The sequence below is a fragment of the Bombina bombina genome, chromosome 6, assembly GCF_027579735.1.
Source record: "Bombina bombina isolate aBomBom1 chromosome 6, aBomBom1.pri, whole genome shotgun sequence".
NCBI lineage: Eukaryota > Metazoa > Chordata > Amphibia > Anura > Bombinatoridae > Bombina > Bombina bombina.
The window spans coordinates 776663600-776688459 of NC_069504.1; the positions used below are offsets into that span (position 1 = coordinate 776663600).

Here is a 24860-nt window from a genome sequence, read left to right on the forward strand (position 1 = left end):
TATTAATCTATTGTCATCAGAATCCATACTTGATACTGATTAACCATATGAACGCCATAGGTATAATTGCTTAATGGGCATACTTTTAAAGTCACTTTAGGACCCCCACATCTACAATTGGAGTGTCTATATATTTAATTATGTCACACTTGCACTGTCATGAGTGTTACTATAGTACTGGCATCTTTAAAATTGTGTAATCGCACAATTACAACTTTCATAGGAAACTACTGTAATCTCTTTCCATCCGTACTGCTGCTACACCATCTGATTGTATCTGTTATGTTGTCAGGATGAGCAGATTGTGCACCATGTACCTATCACTATATAGTCACTTTTCAACTAGTGTTTTTAACAATATTTATTTCTATTGTTGGTTAAAGCACTATTTCCATTTTAGCATGAACTGAAAACAAGATAGTGACTACAGGTTTCTATTGAAACGGCTTATAATATTGTCTTATACTAAATAACTCCCACCATTTGTGGCTCAGAATGAGAGACACAGGAGGTTGATAGGAGCCTGTAACCATTTTGTGGGTGGAGCCATGTTGGGAGGGGAGGGGTCATGGGTGGTTAGTGGGCAGGATTGTGGGTTTCTCTGGGTGGTCTGTGGTCGTGTCAGGGCAGTTTGTGGGTGTTTCTGGGTGTTCCGTGGGTGGGGCTAAGGGAAATTTGGTAAAGAAGGACATGGCTGTCTCAGAGAGACAAAGAGACAGAGCTCAGAATCAGGGACTGTTCCTCTTAAAAAGGGACAGTTGTGAGGTCTGATACTAGATTTTCACATTAATTAAACTGTAAATCATGAACCATAAATTAAATTAGCTTCTTAGCTGAAGACCTTAAAACACCTTAATTCAGCATTGCTGGGGACTAAAAACCATCCCCTACTTTTGTGTACTGTTTCCTGTAACAGAGTGAGCATATGCTACAAACTGAAGTTAGTGGATAGATGCTCCCCTTGAGCAAAAGAGAAGCAGTGTGAGACCCAGGTTCTGACTCCTCATCGGATGATTTGTCAACATGAAGTACACCATCTCCCTTTAAAACGGAAGCCTGATATGTCACACAGCACAGAGGACAACAAGAACAATATTACTTGACTGAAAGCTACCTAAGAATTCAAACGTACACCTGCACTAAGTATGATGTTGCATGGCAGACAGTAATTCAGCCATTGCAGACTGATTATAGTCCAGAGTGAAATTAAAGGGACATGACACCCAAAAGTTGAAGTACTTGAAAGTGATGTAGCATATGTGTAAACAGCTGACTATAAAATATCACCTGAACATCTCTATGTAAAAAAGGAAGATATTATGAGGGGTAGTTATCAAGCCGTCTACTTTCCTGGCTTCGCCGGCCCAATACGCCTGCCTAAGCTCGCCTCACATCGCCGCCGCGGACCTGAAAAAATACGCCTAAGTTATCAAATAAAGCTGTCAAAAAGCCGCGGGGCGATGAGCAGCGGACTGTGAGAGTTATCACTCATCCGATCTCGCTGCCCTTCGGCTTTTTCCCAGCTTTATTGCTAGCTTGTCACTAAGCACTCACACTAAACTACACTGTTCTATCCCTATACCGGCGCCCCCGGAGCCCCCCCGCAACTAAATAAAGTTACTAACCCCTAAACCGCCGCTCCTAGACCCCGCCGCAACTCTTATAAATGTATTAACCCCTAAACCGCCGCTCCTAGACCCCGCCGCAACTCTTATAAATGTATTAACCCCTAAACCGCCGCTCCTAGACCCCGCCGCAACTCTTATAAATGTATTAACCCCTAAACCGCCGCTCCCGGACACCGCTGCCACCTACAGTATACCTAGTAACCCCTATCCTGCCCCCCTACACCGTCGCCCTCTATTATAAAGTTATTAACCCCTATCCTGCTGATCCCGCACCTCTCCGCAACTAAATAAATAGTTTAACCCCTAAACCGCCACTCCCTGAACCCGCCGCAACCTATATTAAACCTATTAACCCCTATCCTGCCCCCCCTACACCGTCGTCACCTATAATAAATTTATTAACCCCTAATCTGCCTCCCCTACACCGTCGCCCCCTATAATAAATTTATTAACCCCTATCCTGCCCCCCACTACGCCGCCTCCACTGTAATAAAATTATTAACCCCTAAACCTAAGTCTAACCATAACCCTAACGCCCCCCTAACTTAAATATTAATTAAATAAATCTAAATAATATTTTTATTATTAACTAAATGAATCCTATTTAAAACTAAATACTTACCTATAAAATAAACCCTAATATAGCTACAATATAAATAATAATTATATTCTAGCTATCTTAGGATTTATTTTTATTTTACAGGTACCTTTCAATTTATTTTAACTAGGTACAATAGCTATTAAATAGTTATTAACTATTTAATAGCTTACCTAGCTAAAATAAACTGAAATTTACCTGTAAAATAAATCCTAACCTAAGTTACAATTACACCTAACACTACACTATACTTTAATAAATTATTCCTATTTAAAAATAAATACTTACCTGTAAAATAAACCCTAAGATAGCTACAATATAATTAATAATTATATTGTAGCTATCTTAGGATTTATATTTATTTTACAGGTAACTTTGTATTTATTTTAGCTAGTTATAATAGTTATTAAATAGTTATTAACTATTTAATAACTACCTAGCTAAAAGAAATACAAAATTACCTGTAAAATAAATCCTAACCTAAGTTACAATTAAACCTAATACTACACTATCATTAAATTAATTAAATAAACTACCTACAAATAACTACAATTAAATGCAATTACATAAACTAACTAAAGTACAAAAAATAAAAAAAGCTAAGTTACAAAAAATAAAAAAATAAGTTACAAACATGTTAAAAATATTACAACAATTTTAAGATACTTACACCTAATCTAAGCCCCCTAATAAAATAACAAACCCCCCCAAAATAAAAAAATGCCCTACCCTATTCTAAATTAAATAAAGTTCAAAGCTCTTTTACCTTACTAGCCCTTAAAAGGGCCATTTGTGGGGGCATGCCCCAAAGAAAACAGCTCTTTTGCCTGTAAAAGAAAAATACAACCCCCCCAACATTAAAACCCACCACCCACATACCCCTAATCTAACCCAAACCCCCCTTACAAAAACCTAACACTAATCCCCTGAAGATCATCCTACCTTGTCTTCACTCAGCCGAGCAGCGATGGAACCGAAGTGGACATCCGGAGCGGAAGAAGTTAATCCTCCAAGCGGCGCTGAAGAAATCTTCCATCCGATGAAGTCATCATCCAGGCGGCGCTGAAGAAAAGTCTTCGATCCAGCCGATGTCATCTTCAAAGAGGCGCTGAAGAGGTCTTCTATCCGGGCAAAGTCATCTTCCAAGCCGGGTCTTGAATCTTCCTTCCGCAGACGCGGAACCTCCTTCTTCACCGACGGACTATGACGAATGAAGGCTCCTTTAAGGGACGTCATCCAAGATGGCGTCCACTCAATTCCGATTGGCTGATAGGATTCTATCAGCCAATCGGAATTAAGGTAGGAAAATTCTGATTGGCTGATGGAATCAGCCAATCAGATTCAAGTTCAATCCGATTGGCTGATCCAATCAGCCAATCAGATTGAGCTCGCATTCTATTGGCTGATCGGAACAGCCAATAGAATGCGAGCTCAATCTGATTGGCTGATTCCATCAGCCAATCAGATTTTTCCTACCTTAATTCCGATTGGCTGATAGAATCCTATCAGCCAATCGGAATTGAGGGGACGCCATCTTGGATGACGTCCCTTAAAGGAGCCTTCATTCGTCGTAGTCCGTCGGTGAAGAAGGAGGTTCCGCGTCGGCGGAAGGAAGATTCAAGACCCGGCTTGGAAGATGACATCGCCCGGATAGAAGACCTCTTCAGCGCCTCTTTGAAGATAACATCGGCCGGATCGAAGACTTTTCTTCAGCGCCGCCTGGATGATGACTTCATTGGATGGAAGATTTCTTCAGCGCCGCTTGGAGCATTAACTTCTTCCGCTCCGGATGTCCACTTCGGTTCCATCGCTGCTCGGCTGAGTGAAGACAAGGTAGGATGATCTTCAGGGGATTAGTGTTAGGTTTTTGTAAGGGGGGTTTGGGTTAGATTAGGGGTATGTGGGTGGTGGGTTTTAATGTTGGGGGGGGTTGTATTTTTCTTTTACAGGCAAAAGAGCTGTTTTCTTTGGGGCATGCCCCCACAAATGGCCCTTTTAAGGGCTGGTAAGGTAAAAGAGCTTTGAACTTTATTTAATTTAGAATAGGGTAGGGCATTTTTTTATTTTGGGGGGGTTTGTTATTTTATTAGGGGGCTTAGATTAGGTGTAAGTAGCTTAAAATTGTTGTAATATTTTTAACATGTTTGTAACTTATTTTTTTATTTTTTGTAACAGCTTTTTTATTTTTTGTACTTTAGTTAGTTTATGTAATTGTATTTAATTGTAGTTATTTGTAGGTAGTTTATTTAATTAATTTAATGATAGTGTAGTATTAGGTTTAATTGTAACTTAAGTTAGGATTTATTTTACAGGTAATTTTGTATTTCTTTTAGCTAGGTAGTTATTAAATAGTTAATAACTATTTAATAACTATTCTAACTAGCTAAAATAAATACAAAGTTACCTGTAAAATAAATATAAATCATAAGATAGCTACAATATAATTATTAATTATATTGTAGCTATCTTAGGGTTTATTTTACAGGTAAGTATTTATTTTTAAATAGGAATAATTTATTAAAGTATAGTGTAGTGTTAGGTGTAATTGTAACTTAGGTTAAGATTTATTTTACAGGTAAATTTCAGTTTATTTTTACTAGATAGCTATTAAACAGTTAATAACTATTTAATAGCTATTGTACCTAGTTAAAATAAATTGAAAGGTACTTGTAAAATAAAAATAAATCCTAAGATAGCTAGAATATAATTATTATTTATATTGTAGCTATATTAGGGTTTATTTTAAAGGTAAGTATTTAGTTTTAAATAGGATTCATTTAGTTAATAAGAGTTAATTTATTTAGATTTATTTAATTAATATTTAAGTTAGGGGGGCGTTAGGGTTAGGGTTAGACTTAGGTTTAGGGGTTAATAATTTTATTACAGCGGTGGCGGTGTAGTGGGGGGCAGGATAGGGGTTAATAAATTTATTATAGGTGGCGACGGTGTAGGGGGGGCAGATTAGGGGTTATTAAATTTATTATAGGTGGCGACGGTGTAGGGGGGGCAGGATAGGGGTTAATACATTTAATATAGGTTGCGGCGGGTTCAGGGAGCGGCGGTTTAGGGGTTAATACATTTATTATAGTTGCGGTGGGCTCCGGGAGTGGCGGTTTAGAGGGTAATAACTTTATTTAGTTGCGGCGGTGTAGGGGGGACAGATTAGTGGTGTTTAGACTCGGGGTACATGTTAGGGTGTTAGGTGTAGACAGCTCCCATAGAAATCAATGGGATGTCTGTCAGCAGCGAACTTGTACTTTCGCTATGGTCAGACTCCCATTGATTCCTATGGGATCCGCCGCCTCCAGGGGTGGCGGTTTGAAAACTAGGTACGCTGGGCCGTAAAAGTGCCGAGCGTACCTGCTAGTTTTTTGATAACTAGCAAAAGTAGTGAGAATGTGCCGCACTTGTGTGCGGAACATCTGGAGTGACGTAAGAATCGATCTGTGTCGGACTGAGTCCGGCGGATCGAAGCTTATGTCACAAAATTCTACTTTTGCCGGTCTCGAGCCTTTGATAACTAAGGCGTATCAGCCTCGCCACAAATACGCTGCGGAATTCCAGCGTATTTGAGGTTGACGGCTTGATAACTAGGCCCCTAAAACTCAAAATTTCCTATGTATTCACACCCCACTGTAAAGATACTTTTAGCAGCCAATCAGGATGCTGGTCCCAGGACTTGAAAAGGAGTGTGCATCTGGCATGTGCAGGCACAGTCATGTTATTTTTCTTCTATTCAGTTTAAGGAAGTTTGCTATGAAATCTCACAAGATTTCAGTGAAATATCATGGGATCACAGCAAAGCAATGCATGACATCAGTACTGCTGATGCCGATTGTCTATTGTTTGTTTCTTTTTCCAACTTGCAGCGGGGCTGTAGTTTAAGTATAACTGTTCACAGAGCATTCACTAACATATTTCTCATCTTTGAGCCCTTTACTCTTCTCATATGAACCCCTTGTACTACACACAGGCAGTGTCCTTTCCTACATCGTTTTTGTTATTGCCTTTTATATTTTCTATCATGACATCATCACATTGCAAAATATGAAAGCACTCTACACAATGCATAAATAATAACAAAATGACAACTGCTTTTGTTTGCATAATCTGTTTAGTGCTTTCAGCTCAATTAGACCCTGCCATTTCTGTTCCATTAAATCTAATTATAATTATTGAGTATAGTTATTTTTCCATATTATATGCAAAATATACAACAAACAAAACATTTGTCTGTCAAGGTAAATTAACTTATGATACTTACATCTGGGTTGATCTTAATCAATGCTATATCGATTTTCTGATCAATATCTTTTATTGTAGCATCATAATGAGCACCATCTTTCACTTCCACCTTAATGCGTTGTTTGTTTGTCAGTACATGGGCATTTGTCACTATTAGACCATCTTCAGACACAATAAATCCAGAGCCACTGGACACAGCCATCTCCTGGCCCGTAAAAGGGGATCTGTAATAGTGATATGCTTTCAAGTCATTATTACATACTTTAAGCACTATAAGACATTTAACAAGGATCCCTATTTAGAATTAGCTTTACAAATAAAACTTTGATATTTAAATTCAATATTTAATTTGCATGCAGCTTTCAATCTATTTTCTACACTCTTAAATACTAGATTTTAGCTACATTTACAAGCATAATCATACAATAACAACATTTATGCTTACCTGATAAATTAATTTATTTTGAGGTGGTGAAAGGCCACAAGTTCATTACTTCTGGGATTCAACTCCTGGCCACTAGGAGGAGGCAAAGATTCCCAAAACTTCTAGAGTATTTTATCCCCCAGCCAGTCTTACGTATAGCCAAGTAAGGAGAAGTAGCAAGGTAGGAAAGGATAGAACAGGGAAATGAGAAAACTAGACCTGCCGCCAAAAAAATATAAAAAAAATAGGGTGGGCATTGTGGACCCACCACCTCGAAATAAATTCATTTATTATGTGATCATAAGTCCACAAGTAACTAGGGCAGGATAAAGCCTTTTGAAAAGCCACCTCATTTTCAGACACTGCTGCCTGGAGAACTTTCTTACTAAAAGCCGCTTCAGAAGAAACAAAAACATTTAAGTGGTAGAATTTAGAAAAGGTATGTAGAGATGCCCATGTTGCTGTCTTGAATTTTTTTTCAATCCAAGCCTTATTTTGAAAAGCTTAGGAAGAAGAAAACTGATATAGTATAATGAGCAGAAAACATATCAGGAAAGCCTTTCTTACCTCCAAGTAAGTCTTGTGAATTAAAAACTTTAACCAAGGGGCGTGGTGAGGAAGCGGCCATGGCCGGTCTCAATTATGAAGCTCACAGATGAAGTCTGATAATCTGTAGGTTATCTTAGAAGTTTCCTATCATCCTACTTCTCAGCTACAAGATTTAATCACCTTATCAATCGCTATTTTCATTATTGATGCGAATACTCACTTATACATACTGGGACCTGAACTAGCACGTTTTGATCCTAGGCCGAGGCCTACCCAGCACCCCCCCTCGGTCCTCCGTATCGAGCAGCTTTGGATCTGCTGATATATGGCTTTTCATTCAAACTTAAGGCAAACACCAACAATAACATACAGTAAATATCTTCAGCTTTAGGGAGATTAAGAAGTTCAGATTAACTAAATATCACAGAATGGGCTCCTATTACATGTTCGACTGGAGCACACTGTAAAGCCTGCAGAGTAAACTATCTTCATACCTACGTGGTGAAAATGGAGGCTGCAACCATACTACTGCTACATGACATGGAGGCAAGACTCAATATTCACTTTCTCATGCTTCGAGAAATGATCACAGAAGAATGGAACTCATTGAGAGAGGCCTGTAACCCCCTGCTTCATAAGCCAAAGCCCGCATCTGAACACACAATTACTTACCACTTGCTTACTAAGCAAGAGAGCCCTTTGGAGTCTGCTGCAGATCTGGCAGATATCGGAAAACTAAAACATAGGGCTGTCAACAAAAGGTTGTCTCCCAGACAGTGTTTGTCTACCTCCCCAGAAGTCAAGGTAGTCCGGCGTGACATATGTGGACAGCCGACAATATGGAAAGACACAACTACATTATCAGATACCAAAGCACACAGAGCTGGTGTTCCAGCCAGCGGTTTAGAGATTCAGAGCTCTGAGGTGCTACCAGGTGACAGTGACGTATTTAGGTTTTGTGCTGCCCTAGGCACTGAAAATTCTGCTGCCCCCCCAACCCCCTAGGTTTTAGACTGTTTTTTGGCAATAATATTTTTTGGTCAGGGTTTGATGTAACTTTCAATAAACCTGCATACACCCAGGATATATATATATATATTAGTGATGTCGCGAACCTAAAAATTTGCATTCACGAACGGCAGATGCAAACTTCTGCAAATGTTCGCGAACGGGCGAACCGGGCAAACCGCCATAGACTTCAATAGGTAGGCAAATTTTAAAACCCACAGGGACGTCTTTCTGGCCACAATAGTGATGGAAAAGTTGTTTCAAGGGTACTAACACCTGGACTGTGGCATGCCGGAGGGGGATCCATGGCAAAACTCCCATGGAAAATTACATAATTGATGCAGAGTCTGGTTTTAATCCATAAAGGGCATAAATCACCTAACATTCCTAAATTGTTTGGAATAACGTGCTTTAAAACATCAGGTATGTACACTACTGTTACACCAGATATGAGTTGCACTGGGGTGACACTGTGCCCTGGCAGGCAGGCACTGAAACGCACACGTGTGAAGGAAACTGACTGCTATTATTTCACAGTCAAAATTTTTTTTTTTTTTTTTTTTTAAATCTACACTACTGTTACACCAGATATGAGTTGCACTGGGGTGACACTGTGCCCTGGCAGGCACTGAAACGCACACATGTGAAGGAAACTGACTGCTATTATTTCACAGTCAAAATTTTTTTTTTTTTTTTTTAAATCTACACTACTGTTACACCAGATATGAGTTGCACTGGGGTGACACTGTGCCCTGGCAGGCAGGCCCTGAAACGCACACGTGTGAAGGAAACTGACTGCTATTATTTAACACAGTCAAAAAAGTGTTGTTTTTTTTAAATCTACACTACATGTATATTAAACCTGACCTTAAACCTACAATAAGGGAAGATATTTATGATACAAGTGACAATGTAGAGACCCTGTGGGTTGAAATAAAGAGTGGGGGGAAAAATCCTAAAAAAATATTACTAGGAACATGCTACAAGCCTCCCAACATTAGTGACCCGGAGGAAACTCAACTACTTATCCAAATAGGTAAGGCTGCTAATAACAGTGCTGTAATTATGGGAGATTTTAACTACCCTGATATAAACTGGGCCAATGAAACTAGTAATTCAGCTAAGGGGGATAGATTTTTAAATGTTCTCAGGGATAACTTCTTGTCACAATTAATAGAGGAGCCAACTAGGAGTAAAGCTATATTGGATTTAGTGCTATCAAACAATACAGATATAATATCAAACATAGAAGTTAAAGAACATTTGGGTAACAGTGATCATAACATGGTCACATTTGAAATTTCTTTTCATATGCAGTGTTTTAAAGGCTTAACTAAGACTTTTAATTTCAAGAAAGCAAAATTCAACGATTTAAGGAAATCATTAAATAATATAAATTGGGACAATGTATTTTCTAATAAAAATACAGAGGATAAATGGATAATATTTAAAAATTTGTTAAATAAATATACATATCAATACATACCATATGGTTATAAAAATAAAAATAAAAAAAATAAGCCGTTATGGCTAAATAAAAATGTGTTAAAAGAAATTAGGAAAAAACGTAGGGCATTTAAATTATTAAAAGAAAATAGTACAGACTCAGCATACAATATTTATAAGGAATGTAACAAAGCATGCAAAAAAGCAATCAAATTAGCCAAAATTGAAAATGAAAAATTAATTGCCAAGGATTCTAAGTCTAACCCTAAAAGGTTCTTTAAGTACATAAATAGCAAAAAATCTAAGAAGGATAATATAGGTACATTAAAATGTGTGGAGGGTAGCATGATAAATAATGACAGGGAAAAGGCTGAGGTACTAAACCAGTTTTTTTCTTCAGTATACACAAGAGAGGAACCATTGAATGATACTTTGGAACAGAATAGAACATGCCAGTCCATACCACTAACTGGGTTTTGTTTAGAGGATATCAGGAAAAAACTAAAAAATATTAAGGTAAATAAAACTCCAGGCCCAGATGGAATACACCCAAGGGTGTTAAGTGAATTTAGCACTGTTATAGACAAACCTCTACTCTTAATTTTTCAAGACTCATTATCCTCAGGCATGGTACCCCAGGATTGGCGTAAAGCTGATGTGGTGCCACTCTTCAAAAAGGGAAGCAGGGATGATCCAGGAAGCTATAGACCAGTTAGTCTGACATCAATAGTGGGGAAGATATTTGAAGGGATTATAAGGGATTATATTGATGAGCATATTCGTGTAAACAAGATTATGAGTTCTAATCAGCATGGCTTTAGGAGAAATAGATCATGTCAAACTAATCTAATTAGATTCTACGAGGAAGTAAGTAAAAATATAGATAAAGGGGAATCAGTTGATGTGATATACTTAGATTTTGCAAAGGCATTTGATACAGTGCCACATGAGAGATTAATGCACAAAATTAAGGGACTGGGAATAGCTGAAAATGTTAGCTCATGGATAAATAACTGGATAAAAGATAGGGAGCAACGAGTAGCAGTAAATGGATCATACTCAGATTGGACAAAGGTAATCAGTGGTGTCCCCCAGGGATCAGTACTGGGCCCTGTTCTTTTTAATATTTTTATAAATGACTTGGAGCAAGGATTAAATAGCGACATCTCTATTTTTGCAGATGATACTAAGTTAAGTAAGGTCATTAGGTCAGAGCAGGATGAACTCTCTTTGCAAAGGGATTTGCTAAAATTAGAACTATGGGCAAGTGAATGGAAAATGAGATTTAATACGGAAAAATGTAAGGTTCTACATTTTGGAAGTAAAAATAAGCAGGCTATGTATTTTTTAAATGGGACAAGACTTAGCCAAACACAGGAGGAAAGGGATTTGGGAGTAGTAATAGATAACAAGCTAAAGATGAGTGCACAATGCAGAGCAGCGGCTTCAAAGGCTAATAAGATACTAGCATGTATTAAAAGAGGCATTGATTCAAGGGAGGAAAGCATAATTCTGTCATTATATAAAGCCCTGGTAAGACCTCACCTTGAGTTTGGAGTGCAGTTCTGGGGACCGATTGCTAAAAAAGATATTGCAGAACTAGAAAAAGTTCAGAGAAGGGCCACAAAGCTAATAAGGGGATTGGAGAAATTAACCTATGAGGAGAGGCTAGCCAAACTGGGTCTGTTCTCTTTAGAAAAAAGGCGCTTGAGAGGTGACATGATTACTTTATATAAATATATTCAAGGCCCATATACAGAGATGGCAGAAGCTCTTTTTATTCCAAGAAAATTGGTTCTGACAAGAGGTCATAATTTAAGGTTGGAGGAAAGGAGATTTAATCTCCTGCAACGGAAACGTTTTTTCACTGTAAGAGCAATAAAATTGTGGAACTCATTACCAAAGGAGGTAGTGAATGCCAATACCATAGATACATTTAAAAACAGTCTGGATAAATTTCTGTATATAAACAAAATTCATGGATATGATTGCTAGTATTAAATGGGTCACATTTTAATGGGGTTATTTAAGCTTAACTGGAGCTTTTTGTAAGTATTTTAGATTTGTATAGGTTGAACTCGATGGACTTCAGTCTTTTTTCAACCTTATCTACTATGTTACTATGTTACTATGTTACTGTTACACCAGATATGAGTTGCACTGGGGTGACACTGTGCCCTGGCAGGCAGGCACTGAAACGCACATGTGTGAAGGAAACTGACTGCTATTATTTAACACAGTCAAAAAAGTGTTGTTTTTTTTAAATCTACACTACTGTTACACCAGATATGAGTTGCACTGGGGTGACACTGTGCCCTGGCAGGCAGGCACTGAAACGCACACGTGTGAAGGAAACTGACTGCTATTATTTAACACAGTCAAAAAAGTGTTGTTTTTTTAAAATCTACACTACTGTTACACCAGATATGAGTGGTGACACTGGGCAAGTGGGCACAGTATACGCTGTGAGCCTGACACACACGCTGGCAGGCAGGCAACTGCAATTAGATTACACAGGAAAAAAAAAGAAAAAGCAGACTGATGTTCTAGCCCTAAAAAGGCTTTTTGGGGTGCTGTCCTTACAGCAGAGATCAGATGAGTTCTTCAGGACTGTAGTGGACACTGAATACACTAGCCTAATTATCGATTTCCCTATTAAATCAGCAGCAGCTACACTGTCCCTCCTCTCACTAAGAATGCAGCTTCCAAATTAATCTACAATGGATGCTGTCCAGGAGGTAGGAGGGTCTGGGAGGGAGGGTCTGCTGCTGATTGGCTGGAATGTGTCTTCAGACTGTGAGGTACAGAGTCAAAGTATTACTCAATGATGACGAATACGGCGGGAACTATGCGCCAGCGAACTATTCGCGACATCACTACTCTAGACATGAAATCCTTAAAGCTCTGAACACGTTTAAACGCTCTGTCTGTAAAGTATATAGTCTAATCTATTATTCTACCTATCTGTAAGATACGATATGGAGCTAGTAAGTGGAAATGGTAGTCTGAAATAATTTAAACTAGTATGTACGTGATAATTTCGTATAGGGATTAATGGAACCTCAGTTCTATATTATATGGAAAAGAAAAATGATCCCCTCATTGCTATAAAAAAACATTTATTAGGTTATCTATTCTAAAAGAAATGAGGCAAGAGGAAGTTAACTTTTTTTTATTTTTGGGGAAAGGAAATTCAGCCGGCAAGAGACGCTCAAAATGAGATAAGGGAGAGGGAGAAGAAGAAGAAAGGGTGGGGTAGTTAGGATGCTAGACTGGCAAATGCTTTTGAGCCTTTAAAGTATGTGAATGCTGAGCAAGAAAGTATATCTTCTATTGGTGCTGCGCACAAAGGGGGAGACTTGATATATGTTTTAATACCTTTCCTTATGTACCATATACAACAGCAATATGCCGTAGCCTGAAGGATATTCTCTAATAATAACATTAATATAAAGATATAGGACAAGAGTCGCTCCCATATAGGTGCTAGACTAAGTGCAAATAAGAAGAGAATTGTTTACAAATAACTAGTGCAACGCAAACATATGAACGATTACACATTGGAACAATCATGTAAAACCCATAATGCCATAACTTATCCTGTGAGGTACTATACCCAGAGGTGAAAATAGCAATTATTTAGTAAATTAAATAGATGACCTAGGTCACCAGAGGGCGCTCTTTGTGCATAACGTATAAAATAATAATAATGATAATAAATAAATTAACGAAAGGTAACCTCAATAGAAAATGTCAAAATCACAATTCGATAGCCAAATACAATGTATAATTACAATTATTTATAATTACAATTATTTATAATGAAAAGTGGAACCTCATTAAATGGCGTTGGGTTAAATGTCCGTGATAGGTGGATGTTGGGTGTATGCTCCTTGGAATCCTGGCAGTCCCGATATGTCTCAAAATTAGGCACACTTTCTCACGGCTGCACTCTCCGAAACGATCCTGGATTGGAAAACGTGTTTGCTGAAAGGTAGTGAGACAAAAGAAGAGAGGCGCACCAATGTGTGTATCAATCGTTACAATTCTGCATGAGCTCCAAGTATTGTATGCACAGGGTACTCACACTTTGACATAGCACACCAGTGTGCTTGTGGAAGCGGGCTGGTACTTAGAGCTGACCAGCTGGCTCTCTCCGGCTCCTTGCTGGATACGGCGGCTTTCCTGTGTGTTGGGCTGTCTGGTAGTGGTGTGCTTGTATTGAAACTCCAGGTTCAAATGTTTTAAAACCTTTTATTATACAAAGTTCACAAGCACAAATTTAAAAAGATACAGATTAAAATATTGTTACGCGTTTCTCGGCCCTCCTGGCCGTTTCATCAGGCATATTAACAACATTAAAAACTCGGCTTTTTATTGCCGCCACTACCAAACAGTTTCTGGGGCCCTCCCCTTTCTCATTAAGTGTATACAAACGAGCCTATCATTGCTAGCACTTGTTTCTAAAGGTATCACAATGATAGGCTCGTTTGTATACACTTAATGGGAAAGTGTGGTGTGCTATGTCAAAGTGTGAGTACCCTGTGCATACAATACTTGGAGCTCATGCAGAATTGTAACGATTGATACACACATTGGTGCGCCTCTCTTCTTTTGTCTCACTACATTTAGTAAATTAACCCTGACATTACTAAAATATCTGTTCTCACATGCTATAGTACTATGTCACACAATTTAATTGTAAAGGCGGCAATATCACATTCTGCTACTAGTAAACTGCAGTAGAAATAAAAATAGCTATGCAGACAACCCTTCTCAGGCATATATAAGTGTCTAATGTATATAAACATGGAACCTTGGTTTTGGACTCTTCAACCTGTGGTCCCTATATAGTACAAATGGCCACTCTTGTACCTACCTAAACTTAAATTGATATAGAATGGGGGATTGGTTTCTAGTCACTGTCACTCTTGGACCTTTTCATACAGAATATAGGGAGGAGTACCTAATATACGAATACAACATATATATATATATATATATATATACATACACTAACATTTACATGAGGAGCGTATGATAGATTATATAAACCAATGTTCCACGTAGTCTAGGACATATGAAAGGGACTCAGTTAGGGCTGAGATAGTAAATAAAGCAAACATTACTAAGAGTGGGTAAAACATGTGCTAAGGGTAGTGAAGAAGATTTAATACAAATAGCAAGCTTAGTAACCTTTATTCAGTCTGTACCGTAAACTCAGCAACTGGAAAGAAGCTTGTATGAGATCCAGGGGGGGGGGGGGGGGGGTATCAGTGAGCAAAGACTGCATTTTGGACCTTAGAGACACATCCCGCATTGTAATATAAATAAGTATAAAATAAGTATCCAAAAAGGAAACATACAAGGCCATTATATAAAATGCTATCAGTCTACTATATCTACTAAAGCAAGGTCAATGTTTAGGCAACATCTCTCAATATAGTAGAGAGGTATATTTAACATATCATCTCCTAGGAACTACATGAAGAACAGTCTATTACGATTAAAATACATTAGGGTTACTTAAAACAGTTCAATTATACAATGCTGTCTCGGCCGCAGACAGCAAAGGTCTAGCACAAAGTAGGAGAATGTAACCAAACAATTAAATAGGTAAAGTCTGAAAAATATTAATCATAAAATCCTGGAGATGAAAAGTTTGCACTAAATGAGAGTATGTTGAGTAATATTTCAATCTTAGCTTGCTTAAGGTATGGCTATATAAGCATTTCTCAGCCAGTGTGAGCCTCATTGTATGACATCTATGTATAGACTGTGTGTTTGAGTTAGGCCTGCTGTTTAACTATAAAGTATAGCAGTGCTGCATATGATCAATAGAGAACTAATAGGTCTAATGAATATAGTCGGCCCTAAGTACTTAAAAGTAGTGATACAGTCAATTAAGTTACCATGGGGTTACAAGGCTAGATTATGAGGTACTCCACCTAAATAAACATTTGTCGTGCCATTAACTAGGATGATCAAAATTTGTTGATATATATAGCAATATTATTAACTGTATATATACGCACAATTAGTGTATGGCTATGTGCTATATAAATATCTTAAGACTTAGTCAACCTCCATACCTTTAGCTTTGTAAAATAAGGACCCCAAATATATCCTCTATATTGTAACTTAACAACTGAACACATTACTTCAGAGGGCTCAGTAAAAACATTCGAGAATGAATTGCATGTTACACTGCTGCTGTAGAAAATCCAATGGCTGTGCAGACAGAACTTTTCGTCTAAACTATCTACTAACTACCCTTTATCCAGGGTTTCAACAATAACATTTAGAGCATGTGTGTGCAGGATGTATGTTTTGTATGGGGGGTATAAGCAGTATAGTTCACAACTATAGAATAACTAAAGTAAATTTAGACATAGGTAAATCTATTACAGAAAATCCTCCTAAAAATAGAGCTAAGCGTAGACAACAGTAGCAACACAAACCTCTGTTTGAATGTGGATGAATACTGGTAAGGTATCCTGAGTCATAGACAGCCGTTATAAGACTAATAAGTTGAATAGCTTCTAGTTTACTAAGACCCAACATTAAGGAGCTATGTTACAACTGCAAACTAACTGACGTAAAACATCAAGGGAGCAGTATTAAAACTCACTATGATAATCTGCCTACGCTGTATATTAATAGCTGGAGTGCATGTATAGTTCATGTAGCCCGCTGAAAAGCCACACATCCCCACATTTAGAGCAATGCAAACAATAAGATTCTCATAGGGGAACCTGTTAAATGAATTAAACATTCCATCAATTCAGGTACAGAGATTAGTAGTATCATGCATGAACATTAGCACAGAAAGTGGAACAACATGGTTTATCATTAAACAAGTAATGCAGTACTAAAGTCTATATTGCTAAAGTTATCTGTGTCTTGAGACGCTTCTCCTGCCAGACCCCTGGAGAAGAACGGAAATTAAGGAGATATGAGCTTCCCAAACCGCTCCTACCTTTTGGAGGTATATGTTAGGTGGTGTCTGAGCCTTCCCATCAGCCTGGGAACCATGCGCTACATGAAATGGCCGCCATAAAAATTGTACAAAGGAACGTCAAAAACCGCAAAAAGTAAAAAGCCCCACATAGACAATTATCATGAATTCCATAAGTATACGTCCTGTTGCCATCTGTCCTGCCACAAATAAGCGAGAGTTGGGCACATGAGACATCGGGGCTGCTAACGCAAATTTACCCTACTCCAGTTCTGAATCCCATCAACACATGAACCGTTGCGGAATTCTGCCCATATGCCGTGCTGCGACATCGATAGTGGGCCCTCAAAATCTGCAAGACGGATCTGGTAACATTCAGTGACCCATATGTGTGTAGTTTCTCCTCCTGGCTTTCAATCACAGTCAGGAGTCTAGCCGCATACCTGGGATACCAAGGAGGGCTGGTGCTAAAACTGTAGTCGCTGAGGTTCTCATAGCATTCTAAGCTCAGCTCGGTTCCCAACAAGTTGGGAGTACCTGTCAATAGGTTACCTTCACATTCAGATATTTTCACACTCATTAGCTGACATCTTGTGCTCTCCCATGAGCAGACCATATACCCTGAGGTAAGAGAGGCCGAAGAAGAGGAGGTCACTTGCGCCTGGGATAGTGGTGCTATCACAGCATCTTGCTGCACAGCGTTGGGATTTGAAGGCACTTGTGTGTGAGCCTGGAACTCCACTCGTTCGGCTACTGCCAAGGCGGACCCCCGCCTGTGCCCATAGCCACTCAGGATAATAGATCTCAGGCTGTTAAATTGGCTTGTCATTTGGTGATCAAAGTTCTCTAGGAGAGCTCTCAGTTCACTATAGAGATCCTCCATGGTGGGGTATTAGAGCTGATGATTTTTGGCTGGTTAAACTGGCTTGTAGTTGTGTGGGAAGTACAGCTTGCAAAATAGTGTTTCACACCGCATGGCTTCACTTCCATCTTCAGAGTTGATAAGTTTTTGTTTCTTGTGAAGTATTAGACAGATATCAGGGTCTTTAGCAGGATAATAAAGATAATAAATACATTTTAGGGCTTATATTAGTTAGTTAATCCATAAAGTCTAGTCCCAGAACCAGAAGCTGCAGAGAAACACGTCTGGTCCCCACGGTAGTTGGCTCCACCCCCTAGGACTTATCTTTTTTAAACAACAACATTTATGGTGTTGACTGTCCCTTTAACTGCACCCACCCTGGTCTTACCTCCTGCAGAAATGACTGCTTCCAGTATATAGCCCAACCAGTGCTGTGTACGTCATAGCAGAGGATCACTATTAAGAGTATATCAATGACACAACAGGAGGAGGCTAGGGGGCTGGTCACTGTGACACCTGTGGCAGACTTGTGACAAACTCCACCACCGGGAGCAATTTTGCCACTATCCCATACTTCAATCTCCCCTCTTTCAGAATCAGCTCTCTTAGGGGCAAATAGGCCTCAAATAGGTCTGAGGATCCCTCTCAATAAAGAATCTTGAGCACCTCAATTCTTCACCCACATCCTTAGAGGCAAAGGCTAATCAGGCTAATAAGTGAAGTAGGAGGGATAGCATATTCTTGGAATGTTGGGAATCTTTTGCTTTTACTAGTGACCAGGAGGTAAATCCCAGAAGTAATGAACTTGTGAACTATCACCACCTTACAAAAGAAATAGGGTTTATAACCTTGTTATTGTTTAAATAGGATCCCTTTGTATTATTTTAAAACAATTATCCATCCCAGGGCACATGGGCCATAAAACAAACAGAAGCTTAGATACTATGCAAATCATGATAAAGGATCTACTACTCAAAAAGGTAGCAAAAGTGCTTTTTTAACCCAACACATTTTAGAGGCTGTATTATATTTAAAGCACTACTATTTCATGATAATATGCTTCTTGTGTCTCACTAAACAGTAGGGGAACCTGAGAGATCAATCTGTGACTAGCTGTCTGGGAGTATCTGACCCCAGCCAATACAAATACACAAAGCATAAAGGCCCAGCACTAAAGTCCAATAGTGCATGCCTAAAGTTACTGCATAAAACTCCAATAAAGTAAATACAAAAGTGTAAGCAGCCCCTATGAATCTTCAAAATTATTCCTTTATTGGATACTCAGGACCAAAAAACCCCACAATGTTTTGGTCTACAGGTCTTTATTCATGTTGTATCACACACACCTGTAAAACAAACCTTTTAAACTCTAAAAAGACAGTGATAAATATTAGCATACACCCATATTAATAGAATAATACATCTACACAATACCTCCAAGTGTCCATAAACACTAAACACATTAAATCTTTGATTTTTTTTTTCTAAGTATACTGAATAAACCTATTTTTGGTAATGAAAATATGTCACTGCTATACTTTCCTGAGTGGTCACTCGACTGCCACGCTAACAAATCCTGGTGCGCTAAATCCAAGGTCTAGCTCATCGTGCAGGACTGCGCTAAGCCCTGTAGCACAGATATCCAGAGTAGCTAACACCACACTATCCTCAGTCATGGTATCCGAACCTAAGTCTGTGTTGGCTTCACTAACCCCTTTTATGAACTCTGCTCCAACCCTTGGAAGTGTGCTAAACTATACTTATGTGAGACCAAGCTAATATTTAAAGAATGCACACAACAAAGGTTGCAGCTCATACATAGAAATGCCGGTTTCTTGTAATATGAGTCTCTTATCAATCCTTACAGTGAAAATATTTGCTACCTTGTTATGTCGACACCGCTTCACAGACTGAATCCGAGACACCTTGCTGTCAGGTAAGGAGACACTCCCCCGGCTCCCAGAAGAGAAAATCAAACAGCGGTTAAAGGATTAACCCGATGCAAGAAGAGGACCACCGCAAAGGTTATGCAGGTAAAAGCAGACTTTATTGTAAGTCTATATAAACATACAAGGTACATTCAAGCTTAGGAGGGAGCTAGAAACAAGCAAAACGTTTTGCTTGTTTCTAGCTCCCTCCTGAGCTTGAATGTACCTTGTATGTTTATATACTGTAGACTTACAATAAAGTCTACTTTTATCTGCATAACCTTTGCGGTTGTCCTCTCCTTGCATCGGGTTAATCCTTTAACCGCTAATATTTAAAGAAGTCAATGCGGTTTAATGCACGCCAAAGGCTAGCACCCAATCAAGTAGCTTCCCTACATATTATGATAACATTACAAAAGGCCCTGTAAAAACCTCTGAAGACCTTCACTCCTCGCTTAGTTATTGAAGTGACAAGTCATTTGTTCCTCAGCACCTAGTTGCATGTCTAGATGTTCCTTGTATCTTTGCCTCTGCTACCTGTTGCCTTGTCTGTGCCTTTTACTGTTTTCTGGTTCTCTGACTTCTGGCATCCGGTTCTGACCCTAATTGTGTCTGCACCATTCTGTTTGAGGTTTATGTGGACTGATCCTAATCTGACCTTAGCCTGGACTTTGACCCTCTGTATGCCTGTTTTGGTTTGTTGTCTGGAAGAATGTCTATCTGTTGCTGACGTTGCCTGCTGCCTTGTGCTTTTTTTTTTTTTTTTAAATCATTTTTTATTGAGGTTCGATTTAAGGCATAATATGTCAGTGAACAAAACAAAAATATAAATAAAATTAGTTTCAAGGTAGTTTCAAGGTATACAATTAATATAAACCAAAAAGGGTATATATCACAGGATAATATGCCAAATGTCAAGAACATTTATATACAGGGAGTGCAGAATTATTAGGCAAGTTGTATTTTTGAGGATTCATTTTATTATTGAACAACAACCATGTTCTCAATGAACCCAAAAAACTCATTAATATCAAAGCTGAATAGTTTTGGAAGTAGTTTTTAGTTTGTTTTTAGTTATAGCTATTTTAGGGGGATATCTGTGTGTGCAGGTGACAATTACTGTGCATAATTATTAGGCAACTTAACAAAAAACAAATATGTACCCATTTCAATTATTTATTTTTTCCAGTGAAACCAATATAACATCTCAACATTCACAAATATACATTTCTGACATTCAAAAACAAAACAAAAACAAATCAGTGACCAATATAGCCACCTTTCTTTGCAAGGACACTCAAAAGCCTGCCATCCATGGATTCTGTCAGTGTTTTGATCTGTTTACCATCAACATTGCGTGCAGCAGCAACCACAGCCTCCCAGACACTGTTCAGAGAGGTGTACTGTTTTCCCTCCTTGTAAATCTCACATTTGATGATGGACCACAGGTTCTCAATGGGGTTCAGATCAGGTGAACAAGGAGGCCATGTCATTAGATTTTCTTCTTTTATACCCTTTCTTGCCAGCCACGCTGTGGAGTACTTGGACGCGTGTGATGGAGCATTGTCCTGCATGAAAATCATGTTTTTCTTGAAGGATGCAGACTTCTTCCTGTACCACTGCTTGAAGAAGGTGTCTTCCAGAAACTGGCAGTAGGACTGGGAGTTGAGCTTGACTCCATCCTCAACCCGAAAAGGCCCCACAAGCTCATCTTTGATGATACCAGCCCAAACCAGTACTCCACCTCCACCTTGCTGGTGTCTGAGTCGGACTGGAGCTCTCTGCCCTTTACCAATCCAGCCATGGGCCCATCCATCTGGCCCATCAAGACTCGCTCTCATTTCATCAGTCCATAAAACCTTAGAAAAATCAGTCTTGAGATATTTCTTGGCCCAGTCTTGACGTTTCAGCTTGTGTGTCTTGTTCAGTGGTGGTCGTCTTTCAGCATTTCTTACCTTGGCCATGTCTCTGAGTATTGCACACCTTGTGCTTTTGGGCACTCCAGTGATGTTGCAGCTCTGAAATATGGCCAAACTGGTGGCAAGTGGCATCTTGGCAGCTGCACGCTTGACTTTTCTCAGTTCATGGGCAGTTATTTTGCGCCTTGGTTTTTCCACATGCTTCTTGCAACCCTGTTGACTATTTTGAATGAAACGCTTGATTGCTCGATGATCACGCTTCAGAAGCTTTGCAATTTTAAGAGTGCTGCATCCCTCTGCAAGATATCTCACTATTTTTGACTTTTCTGAGCCTGTCAAGTCCTTCTTTTGACCCATTTTGCCAAAGGAAAGGAAGTTGCCTAATAATTATGCACACCTGATATAGGGTGTGGATGTCATTAGACCACACCCCTTCTCATTACAGAGATGCACATCACCTAATATGCTTAATTGGTAGTAGGCTTTCGAGCCTATACAACTTGGAGTAAGACAACATGCATAAAGAGGATGATGTGGTCAAAATACTCATTTGCCTAATAATTCTGCACTCCCTGTATATATCTCTTGCCTGTCAAACTAAATACCTTCTAGAAGAAATATGAGGACACTCTTGGACCTCCTAGTAGCAGGAAAGATAGAAAGCTATAGAAGGTAGACTTGAACAAAAGGAGACCACTCTTGGGCCTCTAGTGCTGCACCTCATTTTACTTTTTTTTTTTACTTTTCTGTTATAGGTGTTAATCTATACCCTTTTTTCAACTGTCTAAGCTTAGATAGGGAATAACCCCTTGTGATAACTATTGGCCACTCTTGGGCCAAAAATCATTAATATATGGTTTGATAGGGGAATTAGTCAAGGGCGCCTTGCACTTTTTTGGACAAATTTCCTGTCTGACCTTGACTTACTTCTGACTCTGACGCATGCCTACTTCCTCTCTTGTCGTATGTAAGAGAGTGCTAAATATATGCAAGTGGAGTCCTACTCAGCAACTGTCATGTAATTCTAACAAAATATAGGCAAATACAGATCATATAAATTATGTTGATACAAAAATAATAAAAGGTATTACTTAATTATAAGAAGGGATACCAGTCTATCTATCTATTCCTCCTAATGATTCTAACTGGTAAATCCATTAAGATTCTCTACCTGTAAAAATTCATTCTCTATCATCACGCCATCTAAATTTACAAAAAATATCTATTTTTTTAAAATGCAATTGGGATCTTATGACCAGCTGTTAAAATAAAAATTCTTAGTCCGAAAGTATTAGACCAGGGTGGAGTAGTTGATGTAGCATATCTAGATTTCAGCAAAGCATTTGACATTGTCCCACACAACAAACTAATTCACAAACTGTATCTCCTTGGTCTAGATTAAAAAATAGTGAACTGGGTATAATGCTGGCTTAAGGACAGAAAACAAAGTGTCTTTGTAAATGGAGTATATTCAGCAGAGGGGACTGTTACTAATGATGTTCCTCAGGGGTTAGTTCTGTGGCCTGTTTTGTTTAACATATTTATACAATATATCAGCAAAGGGCTACAGGGGAAAGTATGTCTGTTTGCAGATGATACAAAAATTTGTAATAGAGTAGATGTTCTGGGTGGGGGTAGACACAATGAGAAGTGATATACAACAATTGGAGGATTGGACAAATAACTGGGATCTAAAGTTTAACACGACAAAGTGTAAAATTATGCATTTAGGGAAGAAAAATCCAAACGTTAATTAGAGTCAATGACACTTTACTGACTGTTACAAATGAGGAACGGGACTTGGAGATTATTATTTCAGATTACTTAAAATTTAGTCAACAATGTAGTACTGCAGCAAGCAAGGCCAGCAGAATTTTTAGATGTATTGGTAGAGGTATTTGCAGCAGAAATAGTAAGGTTCTTATGACACTTTACAGATCATTAGTTAGGCCTCATCTTGAGTATTGTGTGCAGTTCTGGAGGCCACATCATCAGAAGAATATAAACAAACTTGAATCTATGCAAAGGAGGGCTACCAAAATGGTACATGGTCTAAAAAATAAAACGTACCAGGAGAGGCTCAATGACCGAAATATGTATAGCTTAGAGGAGAGAAGGGAAAGAAGTGATATGATAGCAAATTTCAAGTATATTAAAGGGCTTAGTAAAACTGAGCCAGTGAGAATTTTACATAAAAAAGGAAAATTCAAGAACAAGGGGTCATGATCTCAAGCTGAAGGGTAGTATATTCAGGTAATTTGATGAAGCACTTCTTTACAAAATGGGTGATTGATTCATGGAATAAACTTCCACAAGAGGTAATAATGATAAACACTGTGGGGGACTTTAAGAATGCCTGGGACAAGCAAAAGGCTATCCTACAAACTAGATGAGTTTATACTTTTCGGAAATCTCGGGAAGACTTGCTGGGCCTATGGCTCTTATCTGCCATCAATATCTATGTTTCTATGCTGCTAGGGTATTTGATTAAATATATAGCAAATTAAGTATTGCAAGTAAAAAAAAAAACTTTTATATTTTGTTTACCAGTTTTTGGATGAGTAAAAAAGATCCCTTAATCATACTGTTGCAAATACAACAGCCCAAGTAAGCAAAACCCCTCTTTGGTAGTAGATAAACATATTTGGGAAGAACCCAAATCAGCCCTAACTAATTCATCCCTTAGATTTTTAGGAGGTTTGTAACTAAGCTGGCATAAGAAGTGATTGAAATTGTATAAGGTAGGATTGCAATTTCGCAATCACTCCAATGTTTTTTTTTAAATTATCCTCATTACCTGTCCACTCAAGGGACTAGTCTCTGAAATAAATACCAATGTGTATTCTGTTTCCTTCTGCCAGCTGTTTTGATCAATTCTGCCATTGGTTTCCCTTTAACAGTAGCAATTTGTTCTTTTACTGTATTAACCCAACAGCATACCCTATCTCTATAAAAGAATTTCCCATTTCTTGTAGCCTCGACTCAATCTTTACTTCACCGCTATCAAAACTTAAAAAATTATTCCTATCGCTATTTTCTTTCTTAATAAATCAACACCCAATTTTCTATCCACCTTGTAAATTGCTGTATCCAAGAAATCAATTGGTACTTACTATAGGATAATTTAATTTGTTATATACATTGAAGAATTATTTAAATCTTCAACAAATTAATGTAAGGGCTCCTATGTGCAGCCCCATATGCCAAAATAAATAATCAAAGTAGCACCACCATATGATGCCACATTGTAAAAACAACTTAAGTGTAAACACAAACTTCTCTTCAAACATATTCA

The 24860-nt window shown here is 38.4% G+C and overlaps 1 protein-coding gene across 1 annotated transcript in view; it reads right to left on the reverse strand.

Annotated features, from left to right (window-relative positions):
- The window catches only part of HTRA4 (HtrA serine peptidase 4), a 311700-nt gene that overhangs the window by 131018 nt on the left and 155822 nt on the right, over positions 1–24860 (reverse strand). Inside the window, exon 3 of the mRNA XM_053718083.1 lies at positions 6491–6695. Coding sequence (XP_053574058.1) covers positions 6491–6695 — 205 coding nt within the window. The remainder of the gene's footprint in view (positions 1–6490; positions 6696–24860) is intronic.